Here is a 14,617-nt window from a genome sequence, read left to right as displayed (position 1 = left end):
AAAAAAAGGATATTATTCGTATCGAACGATCGATTAAATATCACAAAACTCGAAAATTGAGACAATTATCACTTTCGAAAAATCTGTTGATCTAAATGATATCATGTCCTTTTCCATGCGTAAATCTCGTTTATGAACACGTAACAACAAAACACTATTGCAAATACGATTATATACAATTATATTTATTTGAATTTTTATTAAAACACTTCACAATTTAATTATAAACCATAATATTCGTCGATACAATGTACTATTTCTACTAGGGTTGGCGCCATCTTTGATGAGAAATAACTACAGTACGAAAGTCACGTGATCAAAACACGAATGTCGCAGAATCTTTGGAAAGGGGTCTCCCCATCCATCGTCGGTAGGTGAAGGGTCGTTTACCTATTTACTTTGGGAGATGTTTTTTGCACATCCTGCGTCATTTTTTTAAATTATCGATATAGGTAAATATTTTTAATTGATAATTTTGATTTTTTTCATTACGAAAAATCCTACAAAATGATGTTATAAGAAATTCAATTAAATTTTTATCGCTAAGAAACGTTTTGCGTTCTCTTTCGAGTGAATAAAAAAAAGAAAAAAGTTGAAATTCGTCCACCATTTTGGATTTTGAGGTGAAGATTTTTGTTGTTGGGATGAGCGAGGCATTTGGAACATTGGAAGGCCTTCGAAGCCTTCGTAAACAAGAAAAATTGTTTGGAAAAAAATTTCAAAAAATGATAAAGGATTGCAAATTTTGAATTTTTGCAATTTTTCTGCATGATTTTCGCCGAAAAATTAACATATATATGTATCGAATTAATTTATTCCGTATTCCGCAATGCTTTGAATTATTTATTTATAGGCTAATCGATTCATTCTACGTTTTTACTAGGAGGAAATCTGGCTGAAAAATACCCTACTGTTTCCTTCAAAAATTCAACTGTCAACTGTTTCAATTGAATGATTGGTAAATAAACCTTCATATTATTATATAGAATTACTGACCTTTTTTTCATTTGGCTATTATCTTGTTCAGGTTTCAGAACAACGCCATGATCAAAGATAATCTGCCTCTAAGTACCCTAACACCCACAAGTACACTCGCCCCATTGAGCAAAAAATGGTACGAAGAAGTTCTCACCGCCCACAACATATCTACATTACTTTTAATCAGAGCTTATATAGCAGAAAAAGGTAAGCCTAACTTCCAACTTCTACTTACCATATTAATCTCCAGAATATATTACCTACCAATTTTTTTATGATTTTTTTAGATACCGGCTCTGTCGCCTACACGATCAACAGGCGGTTAGGATTTTGTAAATTGATCCAGCATTTATTGCAGGTAATGCTGCGGAATAATACCTACATTTAAAAATCAGCAAATGTGTGAATTAATTCAAATTATTTATTTCAGAGTCCAGATTTATCATTCGCTCAGTTCGTATCTGTGATAACTGATAGTAAATACAACCTTAGTCAGGCAGTTTTGAATAGGTTTAATTCTAATGTTACCGAAGTTGTCAGTTCCGACGTGGATATTTTATTAAATTTCATCACCGAGTCAGAACGATTCATCATAGAGCCATTACCCGGTGTTTTCAATGCGATTAGTATCCATCGATGTTGCCCTGTCGGTAAGTCAGGCCTATCAAAACGTAACGGATGCTCGAAACATTGCCTAATGATGCATTTTTCAGGTGTATTTTTTCGCAAAATGATCGTATTCCTGGATAAGCTGACATTCTCACAAACTGTAAAAGTATACAGACTTTACCAGCAGTACTATTTAATGAGCAAAGGCAGCATTCAAGAAGATACTTTTGCCCCGATACCTCACAGTTCCTCTATCATGGCAGATGAGAAGAAACCCCATTCTGTGAATATCACCCAGCCTAACGAATCTGATATGATTATGCAAGACAGCAATGCCGACGGAAATGATATGGAAATCAGCGTCGCTACGCAAAGTCCTTTTACAAATCCTATCGTTACTTTATTTGGAGTTAATCCCGTACCGTGAGTTTATACCTACTTCCATAGGTAGGAAAGTCGACCAGTGGATGAAGTTTCTTAAAATAGTTTAATTTCAGCGATTCTAGCGAAAAATACGTGGAATGTTTGTCCTGGTCGCATCGTCAGACTGAACTATTTTTAGCCGAACAAGCCATGTTTTTGGAATTCGACGAGAACTCAGCCCTCCCGCCCTTGGAATTGCATCGAATATTGAATAGAATTATTGTGATAAATCCAGATTATTCTGAAGCGGTAACTGAACATTCGAGTTTTTTTTTTTTTTTCAAACGTAGGTGTTTGATTTTTGAAATTGTCTGTTTTTTATTTTGCAGTATTTCGTGAGTTATTTGAATTGTTTAAGAGTAAAGGAATTCAGCGGAGCGTTGGAAAACCTTTTTCAATTTTTTGATAATGTCAACTATCAAGATAAAGCTAAAGGATATCGATACGCGGCGTTAAATTTAGCCATTTTAAGTGTGAAATTTGGCAATGTGTAAGTCTCCAATTGCCAAACCTCTGCATTCATCTACATAGTCCAGTCATTTTAGCAAAATTTTTAGTCGAACCTCGGAAAAATCGAGGGAAAGCTAAATTTCACATTATCTATATGTTCAGATTGGTCTTTAAAACCCATCAAAAGTTGCACCTCGCAAGAGGTCATTAACCTTTGCCGATAGAGGTTTTTCGGCTGTATTATCGAAATGAAGGGTCCGAGAGGGAAAATGTTGAAACAAAAATTGTTCTGCACAAAATTTCCTATCAGCATGACCAATTCAGTTGAAATATATTTTTCAATTTTTGGTAAATTTAAAAAAATCAAATTTAGGCCAAAAATGAGAAAAAAAATCAAAATTTTACCAAATTGAGCTATAAAGTTAAAATTAGTCTATTCCCTATTTTCGACCTGCCAAATCGATTGGAAACGATTTCAACCCGTTTTGAGCAGTTCTGGAGCCTCCAGCATATTTTAGAAACTTGAAATTCTCACCAAATATCATCAAATGAAGTTGGAAAACGGAAATTCACGCTGTAATCCAATTTAAACACGCCATTAAGTCGACTGCTGGTAGGTTTTAGTCATTTTGTTGCTACCTGCAACTTTTTGAAAATTCTTGGAGCCTCCAGTAGATTTTTGAAACCTAAAATTCCTATAAAATTTCATCAAATGAAGTTAAAAAGCCGAAATTCATTCTGTAAACTAATTTTAATACGCTGTGAAGTCGATTTCAATAAATTTCAAGTCGTTTTGTAGCCGTCAGCGAGTTTTTGTAAATTACTGGAGCCTCCAGTAAATTTTTGAAACTTGCAATTTCTACAAAATTTCATCAAATGAAGTAGGAAAGCCAAAAGTTAATTCGGATAGATTTTGTGGCATTTTTTGAAGAACAGAGGTTTCTAAAAATCTGCTGGAGGCTCCAAAACGGATTGAAACTGCCTGCGATCCACCTCAGCATAATGTCAAAAATGGGGTGTCTCTGTTTGGTAAAATTTTATGGAAATTTTGAGCATTGAAATATCTGCCGGAGGCTCCACTAATTTCCAGAAAGTCGCTGGAGGCTCCAAAACGACTTGAAATTTATGAGTAGTCAACTTCATAGCGTATTGAAATCAGTTTACAGAGTGAACTTTAGCTTTGCAACTGTTTTTTATGAAATTTTTAAATTCTAAAATCTGTTGGAGGCTCTAGGAATTTTTGAAAAGTCGCTGGAGGCTCCAAAATGACTTGAACCAACCTACAGTCGACTTGATAGCGCATTGAAATTGGAGTACGGGGTGAATTTTGGATTTCCAACTCTGTTATGGTAAATTTTTATGGAAATTTTGAGCATTGAAATATCTGCTGGAGGCTCCAGTAATTTCCAAAAAGTCTCTGGAGGCTCCAAAACGACATGAAATCTACTTGCAGTCAACTTCCCAGCGTATTGAAATTAGTTTACAGAATGAATTTTAGCTTTCCAATTGCTTTTGATAAAATGTTGTGGGAATTTCAAGTTTCAAAAATCTGCTGGAGGCTCCAGAACTGCTCAAAATGGTTGGAATAGTTTCTAATCCATTTGGCAGATTGAAAGTAGGAATTTTATCCTTCTAAATCAATTTCGTAAATTTTGATTTTTTTCCTCAACTTTGCCCCCTCTTTAGTAAGGGTGAAAGCTGACTGGTCATGCTGATAGGAAATTTTGTGTAGAACAATGTTTATTTCAACATTTTTCCTCTCGGACCCTTCATTTCGGTGATACAGCCAAAAAACCTCTATCAGCAAAGGTTAATGACCTTTGGCGGGGGTAGTGGTCAAGTTGCAGGGTGCAACTTTTGATGGGTTGTTTTAGAGACCAATCTGAACATATAATGTAAAATTCAGCTTTCCTCCAATTTTTCCGAGGTTTGACTAAAAATTTTGCCAAATGACTGTACTATACAATCATGCAAAAAATTAATGCAATTTTTTTTTTAGATCTGGAGCGATTTCAGCTCTGAAAGAATGTATTATTCTGTCACACGAAACTAACGACAATATTTGCCTACATATTGCTCAAGCTTGGCTCAGATGTTTACACGAAGACAAAAAAGTCAGTAAATAGGTACTTGAACTAATGAAAAATTCGTTGAGTTTCTTGTATTAAAATTTTTTCTGATTACAGGTGGATCTTATAGAATCGACAGTCTCAAAATGTGATGAATTAGAGTTACATCAAATTGCTTCTTTAAGTTTACAAATGTGTGCTCAAAATTTTTTAAAAACTGGTCAGAAAGGCAACCAAATTTTTAATGTGAGTACATCTATTCTGGCGGTGATTTATAATGCTATTTGATACCTATTTATTTTAATTTCATATTTTTTTGTAGTTGTTGGATAAAAGTGACGGGATTAATTCTCAACGTACGTTATCAGATTTGACACTGACAAGTGTATCGCATCGAGCAGCCATCTGGTGTAGTTATGGCCAGTATAATATTGCTTTTTTGATTAGCCAAATTTTATTGAATATCGATACCACTTATGCAATTTTCGGATTAACCACCTATAATACCGAAGGCGTTTGTGCGTGTATTTGTAATGTTGCTGGATTTTTATCAAACGTGGTAAATTTTTTCCCCATTTATTATTGATTTAGATTTTTTCATCATTTTTTTCCATGTAATTTTTTATAAATATATTTTTTTTTCAAGGGAAAATATCAAATAGCCAAAATGGTTTTGACTCATGCTAAAGACAGATTCCCTCATGAATATTCTACGTGGTGGAAAATGAGCGAACAACTCTTGTATTTTGAATATTCGATGCATTTAAATTTATGGAATGACGCTCATAAAGCTGCTTGTCAAATTGCCACTGTCGATAAAAAAGAAAGTTTGTTAAGGTACTTATTGATTTATTAGTGACCAGAGTCTGGTATTTTTCAATATGATTGAAAGAAGATGGAGATGATTTTTTTTGTCGTATTTTTCCCAGACTAGCCGAATTATCTTTGGAAAAAGGAGATCGGACCGGTGCAGCGAAACGTATCGACGACATTTTATCTAACCACGGCGATAAGAATAACCACGAATCCGATCTCAGCCCTCATTATCTTCTACGTGCCTATCTAATCGGAGCTCGCGCCAAGAAAGGAGGCGCAGCTTTCTTTATGCTCAGAAAAGCACTCACTTACGCGATTCGTTACGGATATCCGAGATTCAAGGCTTTGATAAAACTAGAAATCGCTAAATTACAAGTAAAAATTGAATTTTTCCCGAAAATATATTTATACCTACTTTCAATGTGATTTGACGACCCCTGTTTTTATAATTTCAGCTAGAACTAGGTTACGTGAAACAAGCTTCCCAGCTGGTGGAAAAAAGCAGCGTGATTATATTCTCGGAAAATAAACTTTGCGAACAAGCTGCTGCTTTGACATTATTGGCTAAATGTAACGTGGCTCTTGTGCGACATTTGAATAACTCGAGTCAGCAGAAAATAGACGGATTCAAAGTCGCTATTAATAAATTGGAAAGTGCCAAAAATTTATACCAGAGATTAGAATGTATGACAAAGGTCAAAGATGTTGTTTATTTACAGGTAAATACCTAGCATTCTTCTTTAGTAGGTACTGTAATTTGTTCAAATTTTTACGCTATTTTTTTCTCCTTACACGAAATAGGTAATATTATCGAATGAAATCGGCTGGAATGAAGCTAGAAATGCCTTCGCGTTAGAATTTCGAAGAGTTGACACCGAACAAAATCAAGCAGCGTGTTGTAGCATCGATTTTTGTAACAGTTTATAAAATTCAATAAAAATCGAAATAAAATTCGTAACGGAATTTATTTAAACGTTTAAAAAAAGGAAGGCAGCCACTGTGAGCAAATAAATAAGTTATTATTAATTAGTTAATTATTTAAATAGTTTTAGGTACTCGGGAGGGTATCTGGTTTTAGGATCTGGAGGAGGATGATAAATTAGAAAATCGCGCAGGTAAATATACGGTAGAACGTGGGTTCTTTCATTAGCTAATACTTCTAGAGGGGCAGGAACATGTTCTATGTTAGCGTAACTTTTCATGAAACAGTGAGTAGCTTTTAAAATATCTCTGTAAACAGTACACAAAGACAAAATTTTAGAAAATATTACTAAAGCGATTATAGTATCTTGCGATGTGTGAAGTACGACTTACTTGGGCTGTAATATTCGTCCCCCGCCAGCTCGTATGATTCGTTGAATAGATAACACGACACCGTCTAAGGTAGGATTAGCAATCACAGCTTTCATACCGACAAAAGGTCGTTTCGATAGACCTTCTTTTAGGATTTTTATGCGCCAACGATGAGCAGCTTCGGCTAATTGTTTAGTTTCTGCATTCGCATTTTCTAAAAACTCTGCAGTCTTTGGATTACCCCATTCGTGATCTTCTTCCTAAGACATTACAAAATAGGTAAAATTGAAAACCTGCCTACTTGTACTGGAGATTTCAAAAATTACTAAAGAACTAACCTGAACAAAAGCGTTGTTTTCGAAACAAGCCTTGAGGTACGACGATCGTAAAATCCACAGCCCAGCTGCCATCGAACATAGCATTTTTTCTGTCTTTTTCAAGTCATCGATAATTAAATGAGTACCTCGATCGGCTGTTTCACTATCTGGTTCATAAGTAGCCACGACTGTACCACCTAAATTGGTGATACGTTCTTCTATTTTGTCACGTTCGATCTGAAAAGACACAATGGACGGTCTGAGTAATTGACGAAACAGAAGTAGTACTAGAAAAATTCAAAGAACGGTAAACAGCAATGCTTACTTCTAAAGATAACATTATATTGTGTGGGTTCACGAGCCTAGGTTGTTTTACAGCACTAGTTCCACTTTTTTCTGGGACAGGTTTTTCACTTTTACTACTTGCAGCAGGATTACGTTGAGATCGACGTTGAGAAGATTGACTACCAGTCTGAAAGAAAAAAAAATGTTGAGAACTCTTGAAATTGAGTGATTATTTAAAATACACGATGTTATCGAATTTTTATCTTTTTTTCTTCCTCTCCATCGTGTTTAAAAGATAATTATAAAATTAAGAGCAGCGTAAGCATTATTCACAGCTGCCAAGTTAATCTTTTTATAAGGAAAAAAATAAAAAAATAATTACAGATGGTCCGGAGTCTCGATGGCTTAAATCGGTCAAAGTATCGTGCCAGCCCACTTCTTCAACAGGTGTTAGCTGATGTTTATCAAGACCAATTGCTTTTTTCTTCGGGCTTCCTGAAAAATACATCACAAACATGGAGTTTAAAATTGAAACCTTATCTCATCCTATGATGCTTTAGCAGTTCAATTTACGTAAACTTACTTTGTTTACGATCGGATGAATCATCTCTAGATTTGCGTTTGCCAATTGAAGAAGTGTTTCGTCCTTTCGATGCATTCATTTCGCTAAAATTCAAAAACGAGAAGAATATAAATTCAAATTCATTTTCTCACATCATTTTGTCGAAATCAATACTCACAGAATCAAACTAGTAGGTCCATTATTGGATCTAGAAGCTCTGCTATGTTCGTCCAATTTATTTACATTTTCAACAGGAGAACTGCTTCTACTTGCGCTGCTAACAGAGCACACGTTACCTACAGGAGGTGTAATTTTTTCCGTTGACCGGAAGGCATATCTTCTAGTGGCATTTTGAGAACATTTATTAACGTCTTTTAAAATATCGCCGACCTGAAATCCGGTAAAAAAAAATTACAAAATATTTTCAAAATGATTCTCAAACCAGTTGGACTTACTTTAGTCGACGTAGCAGCTGCACAAAAATTCGGTATTTCTTCGTTTGAAATACTACGTCGGGAAGCGACTGATTTAGATGTGCTCGGTTCAGGTTCAACGTGACCGGATGGCCGAGGTTCTGCAGACGATTTCTGCGCTTTACTATTTTGGGATGAACTGGATTCTTCAGAAGCGCCTGCAACGAGAACCAAACGTTAATGTCTCTCTGTTCACGTAACCATAAAAATTGAAGTTGATTTTACATACATCTGACAAACATAGTTAAGTAATCTTCAACGGGTAATTTGGTGCATTTTTTGAAACAATCTTGTATCCACATTTCAGTTACTATAGGTAGATTCCATTTTTTAGCAGCGTCGTATTTTTCTCCTCGAGGCAGAGCACAAACCAAATGGGTCGTCTTTTTAACATTTTTTTCGTCGTTGTCTTTTTTCGAAAGTATTTCTTGGCATCTGCGAATACAAGTTTTGCATGAGTTTTCTGTACAGGAATTGAACGTTCGAGACACATGAAGGTATAAACTTACTTAGCTCCTAACAATGTTACTAAATTTTCTAAAAATTTCTTCTCCAGTCTTTCGTAGGCGCTCAACGTGATGACGCAACCAGTTAGCGGCTTAGGTGCCGTGATAAACGAATAACTGATAGGTAAATGATAATATTTAACCGGCATTACTTTCATATTTAACAAACAGTCTTCCTGTAACAAGAAATACACCGCTGAGTCAATTATTTATTACGCAGAAGATGTAAAATGATGAAAAAAAAGTCGTACCAGCCACATCATTGTAACGATTTCATGATAGGTAACTTTGGTATGAGTTAGAACGATCGGAGCAATAACGTAGTCTACGATTACTCTGTTGTCGGAGACCACAGTGCCACCATATTCGATTATGGTGTTTTTGAACGTTTCGGTGGCTGATTCATCCTGCCCTATAATAGCAAACTTCAAACCTGGAATAAAAAATTATATAAGAAGGTTGAAAAATGAGTTTCGAATGAAGATACACGATTATTCGGATTATTACCGGTGAATAGAGTACTAGATTGAGGAATCGACAGATTTTCGCTAGGCGCTGGGCCGGTTGAATCGACAGCAGGTACTGAAACAGCTGGAGTGGCAGCAGCTACTACGGGTTCTGGTCGACAATTTTCTAGAAAAAATGAATCGAAAATAATAATTATTAAAATACAGAGAAAAATACACGTTTTGTAATTTATCGACTGGATTGAAATATCTACCTATTTCTTGAGAAGATTGCGAATATTTTTCAATCAAATTACGATCAATAGAAATAGGCACTGGAGGAATTGTGGGTGCTTCCAACGCTTCCGGATTCAAAATTTGATACCCCTAAAAATTTAAATTCACCAAGTAAATCTAAAAGTACTCTTAGAAAGGTAGAAAAATTCGCGAATCAACATTTAATTACTTTTTTACTCAGTGGAGATGGTTGTTGCGGCGCGGAGCGACTTTTATCCGGAGCTTCGTCTCCAAAGAAAGCACAAGAGGCTTCCTTAGCTACGCTTTTCTGTTTTATACTATCACACAACCAATTTAATTTAACTACGTGAGGTCTGTAATGAAATTAATTCGATTAATACAAACATTTTTATCTGGGTCAATTTATAAAACCGAACGTAGGGTTTTATTTGAGTAGGTACCTATTAGGAATATTCTTAATTGTTTGCATTTCGACACTGCTTGGATTTCCAACCACAATATGAGTAATTGACTCATTCAATTCAGTAAATCTAAGCGCACCGCCATGGTTGAGAATTTTTCTCAATTTTTCTTCTTCGGTGGTATTGAATCCGGCTAAATATAACTGCGTAAAAAGAAATCCCATGTAATGAAAATACTCGAAAGAAATATGAAAATCTTCAATTAAATCCAGTACTTTGCATCCGTCAAAAATTGGTCCACATTTCTTCACTTCTTGAAGATTGATATCACTGAGGACTTCTTTATAAGATAAATTATTTTCCATCGATACGTTGCATTGCGAAACTTGAGGCTGCTGCCCTCTTCTCGGACATGCTAGACCAGAAATACAATATGAAAAATTCATTTCCAACACATGAACGTAGTAGATTAAAATTGAAACATACTTTTCGTGGGAGTTTTGAATTCACTAGCTTCTCTAGAAGGTAAACATCGTTCCATAGTCGATTCGTGTATTCTAGTTTCGGTATCGTTAATTAAGTTTTTTTCATTATTCGAAGGAATTATGCTGATTTCACTTTCGTTCGTATCCGTTAAAGAAACAGGTCCTACAATAGGATTATTTTAAACTTAAAATCCGCCCCAAGAGATTCAGAAATGAAGCCTGAAGGTATACGTACTTTGAGACACGTGTTTAGGAACTTGAGTGGATGCCATTTCGCTTCCGGTACGAACAATATAATTTTCAAACGGAACAGTGTGACCTTTTCTAATACATTCGTCTACCCATCTAGGATGCACACAAGGAACACGCCATCGTACCGCGTACTTGAATTTTTCGCCTCCTGCAGTCGGTGTTATCAGCACGTTGGTTTCTTTGTTTTTTAAATCTTTCGAGTAATTTCCACCTGTTGAAAGATAAAACAGTTGAGATATGAAGTGCTATTGAAAGAAAACAAGATAAATTCCAGTAGTTACCATTAGAATTTATTTTTCGTTCTAGGATTGATTTTTCTTCCAACGAGATCGAAGATCCGGTAACTTTCAAGTTGTAAAATATCGGACAGGAATATTTCTTGGCTATATTGTAATCGGTAGCTTTTACAGAATCTTTCAAATTCAACTCCCACATTTCTTCCACCCAGCCACGTATCATCACAGACATGCCTTTTTCACACGCGATCTACGAGGGCAAAAAATCCTGTATGCATTTACAGACGATACAATAATAATTGTGTGCTTGGAATTGAACATGCTTACAAAATGTCGCTGCGTTAGAGCAGAAGTCACAATCAAATGAGTTGTTCTGCTAGTAAGAGGGACTGTGAATTCTCCACCCATGTAGCCGACCAACTTCTCAATTTCTGCCTGCAGACAAATCAAGAAATTTAGAATTCAACAGACTGAAAATAACCGTTTGCATATAACACGTACCCTTTCTTTTGGAGGTATTCTCGACGTACAGACGACTAATTTATCCATAGCCATATTAAAAACCGGAGACAAGGTGTTTGGAACTGGGATATTTTCCATGAAACAACTTAGAAGACATCTTGGTCCCAAAATTCTCCTGAAAAGGGTTAAAATTACTTCGGTGAACGAATAATTGCAGTAGATTGAAGTGATTCGTGTATATCTTACGCGTTGGGATGAGTTTCTTGAAAACGTTTGATCAATTCGTCCTGAAATTCTTCAAATACGAACACTCTTCCTTTATCATTCAGAACATCAAGAAGTTCACTTTGTCCAATCCATTTCACATTCACTTTAAAATCTATGCTATTCTGTAAAACGATACATTGGTCATTAGAAAACAAATTATGAAATCGAAGAAGGAATTTTAGGTATGTTTACCATGAAAGCAAGTTGCATATCGTCAGATACTTCATTTTCATTCTTGTATTCCGATTTAATCACAAAATAGATTTCTATTCTATCGTTATTTTTACGAATCTGCATGTTGATTTCTTTTGATCACATCACACATAATTTTATTACAGCTTCAAAATTTCGAAAAATTTCCACCAATTTCGTGTTATCAGCTGAGAAACTCAACTCGTTGAAATCGCTTTCATCGTTTCATTTGGCGGGGATTTTTTCCGTTGAAGCAAGCTTGCAAGTGAATCCGGCAATAAATTTAGCCAAAATTTGACATTTTCGTATCAAAAATCGATGGCAACATTGAATTATGCTTATCACTTTCTTAAAAAATTTCTTATCACACCGACAGTGCGATGAAGTGAAATTTTTGCAATTTTTGTCTAAAATAATTCAATGACTTTAATTGTTCGATCTTTCCGACGATAATTTGGTGATCTGTTGGATACTCTATCGAAATAAGCTTTCTTTAATCATCTAGCGGATGTGCTTGTAGAGATTTCGGTGTTTTCTATTCTCAAACTTGATCTCACAATGTCTTGGGATTTCAGAAGCGAAGAGGATGTCAAAGAGTATCTACATAATATAGGAATCGAATATAGATTTGGATGCTATAGTGAAAAGAAACCCGAAGGTATGATGTATAATCAGAGGCGAAATATTTATACTTTAATCGAAACTCAATGGCTCAAAATCTGCCAACTGTATCCGGCATTGCTTAGGAACTGTTGTTGAATTTTATTCAATTTAGATACATCATGATACGATATTTATTTCAATACGAACCCTTGTATTGAAATGAGCTTCGTGGAATACCAATAATTCGTTCATGAACAGCGTTATTAAAACTGACTGCAATTTTTGAGCCACTTTCGTCAGAAATCACTAATTTTAAAACTCTCCTCTCAAAAAGTTCTATTGCATTCCTACCATGTACAGGGTGCCCAGAAATATCGTGAACCCCAAAGAAAGTTTTTTTATTAAAAACATAGGTTGGCAACGTGTAATAGATGCATATGATTGGTGGAATGTTATCACCTCTGTCTAACAACCAAACATGTGCTATCATTAGTATCATTCAGTCATCAGTGTGATCAACCAAAACATTTAGCAAAAATCAAAACACTTTTTCAAGGGTTCACGATATTTCTGGGCACCTTGTACTTGATTCCTATTCAATTTAACTAATGTAGCCTATTTGTATTTCTATGCATTGCAGTATGTCATTTGCTGGGCATGTATTTCGATGTCATCAAGAAAAACGTCGAACAGGCGAAAAAAGTGTACAAAGTGAATTGCGATACTTACCGATGGTCTCACAGTTGTTATAAATACGCATATCTCAAAGATCAAGAGAAGAAAGATGAGCAAAAAGACGAAGTAAGTATAATTTCATCGAATTTCTTCAGTAATTTAAATTCGAGCAATTTCATTAATCGTTTTCGAATACTTTCAGGTGATAAATTATTTCGAAAAAGGATGCGAGGCTGGCTTAAATAGATCGTGCTATCTTGCTGGAGTAAAAGTTGGAGCTAAAGCTGAACAAGAAACTAATTTTACGAATGCATCTGCTCTTTTCAACAAAGTAATGAAACGCATTTCTTTTCATCTCCAGAAAAATTATCATTATTATGTATTAATTCTTAAATTCTTAATTTCAGGCAATCGATTATATGTCTAAAGCGTGCGAAGATGACTTTGGTCAAGCTTGTTTCAATTTAAGTAGTATATATTTTAATGGCATTCCTCAAATAGGAATGGCGAGAAATTTCCAAAAAATGTTCGAATATTCCGTCAAAGGTTGCGATCGACTGCATTTAAATTGCTGCGTAAATGCTGCTTTAATGGCAGGTAAAGGAGAAGGAACAGAAAAGAATGAAGAATTAGCAAAGAAATACCGCGCTAAAGCTGAAGAATTACATAAAGATATGACCGAAGAAGGGCTTAAGTTTGAAGAAGGATTAAGAAAGTAGAGATTGTAGTTTTTAGAATGAAAGTTCAGATGCTTAGAATATTGTTGATATTTTTGTTTCGAAATAAAAATGAATGCGTTTACCTATTTTGCGTAGTTTTTAATTTCTTTTCCATCGTATTTAAATGCTTCGTAATGATCTCATTTCGTACGTAAATTTATTAATGGTTAAGCATATACTCGCTAATGATTCTTTTGATTAAATTTTAAACGAACGTAATGTAATTAAAAATGTAAATAACGTGGGTGTTTTCCATTTCAGTGAAAAGAATATAAATCGAAATCTAAACCTATTCTTTTTACAACATTAATGAAAATATTCAAATACTTTCGCTTATTGTTTTTCTTTTTCCATTTTTAAATTACTTATTGTCTAAAAATAATCTATTCCAACTGTCCCGATAAAATGTGTTAAATACTTGTAAATGATGCTTGGAAAAGTAATTAATGAAACAAAGAATCGCATAATTTCATTCTCTTATCGTTCCAAAATTGGCCACTTTAATGTAACCAAATACGTGACCATGGTTACGTTTCCGAGCATTAGGCATCTTTTCAACTTATTGTTGCGAAGGTCGTATGAAAATGCTACCTAGGGTATTGTCTTCGATATGAATCATCCATTATTCTGATCGAATTCCAGGGCGAATGAAAAATTTGATATATTTTTAAACTTCCTAATGTTCGTGTCTGCATTTTCTAATGAAGGTGATATGTGTAGAAATAAATTTAGAATGGTATAATTATGCACGAATGTACGATTATTTTCAGAGTTCATTAAAATAAGGTACATTATGATAATGATGGAACTGAGACAGCATTTTTCTATTTAATGCACGTG

The 14,617-nt window shown here is 34.8% G+C and overlaps 3 protein-coding genes across 3 annotated transcripts; 2 read left to right on the top strand and 1 right to left on the bottom strand.

The window, feature by feature from the left end:
• The first annotated feature begins 267 nt into the window (after positions 1-267).
• Positions 268-6,371, top strand: ida (anaphase promoting complex subunit 5 ida). Its single transcript, XM_065349079.1, has 15 exons — positions 268-370; positions 854-958; positions 1,028-1,185; positions 1,266-1,336; positions 1,409-1,628; positions 1,692-2,010; positions 2,085-2,259; positions 2,340-2,500; positions 4,460-4,574; positions 4,647-4,775; positions 4,852-5,088; positions 5,176-5,366; positions 5,459-5,720; positions 5,801-6,064; positions 6,147-6,371. Exons 3-15 carry the CDS (start codon positions 1,044-1,046, stop codon positions 6,270-6,272), a joined length of 2,412 nt encoding a protein of 803 aa, XP_065205151.1. The 5' UTR covers positions 268-370; positions 854-958; positions 1,028-1,043; the 3' UTR covers positions 6,273-6,371.
• Positions 6,292-12,014, bottom strand: mus101 (mutagen-sensitive 101). Its single transcript, XM_065349078.1, has 23 exons — positions 11,781-12,014; positions 11,568-11,710; positions 11,361-11,496; positions 11,187-11,294; positions 10,905-11,109; positions 10,607-10,834; positions 10,373-10,534; positions 10,162-10,301; positions 9,926-10,089; positions 9,694-9,838; positions 9,503-9,614; positions 9,289-9,414; positions 9,033-9,214; positions 8,785-8,957; positions 8,505-8,710; positions 8,258-8,433; positions 7,981-8,192; positions 7,824-7,906; positions 7,623-7,735; positions 7,281-7,427; positions 6,977-7,192; positions 6,660-6,898; positions 6,292-6,575 (listed from the first exon to the last, which is right to left on the bottom strand). Exons 1-23 carry the CDS (start codon positions 11,883-11,885, stop codon positions 6,380-6,382), a joined length of 3,717 nt encoding a protein of 1,238 aa, XP_065205150.1. The 5' UTR covers positions 11,886-12,014; the 3' UTR covers positions 6,292-6,379.
• A 109-nt stretch (positions 12,015-12,123) lies between these two features.
• On the top strand, positions 12,124-13,863 carry LOC135835031 (cytochrome c oxidase assembly factor 7 homolog). Its single transcript, XM_065349080.1, has 4 exons — positions 12,124-12,438; positions 13,024-13,184; positions 13,261-13,389; positions 13,466-13,863. The coding sequence occupies exons 1-4, from the start codon at positions 12,339-12,341 to the stop codon at positions 13,775-13,777; spliced, it is 702 nt and encodes a 233-aa protein (XP_065205152.1). The 5' UTR covers positions 12,124-12,338; the 3' UTR covers positions 13,778-13,863.
• Positions 13,864-14,617: the final 754 nt, after the last annotated feature.

Source organism: Planococcus citri, chromosome 2, assembly GCF_950023065.1.
Source record: "Planococcus citri chromosome 2, ihPlaCitr1.1, whole genome shotgun sequence".
NCBI lineage: Eukaryota > Metazoa > Arthropoda > Insecta > Hemiptera > Pseudococcidae > Planococcus > Planococcus citri.
This window is presented reverse-complemented; position numbering and strand designations above follow the sequence as displayed.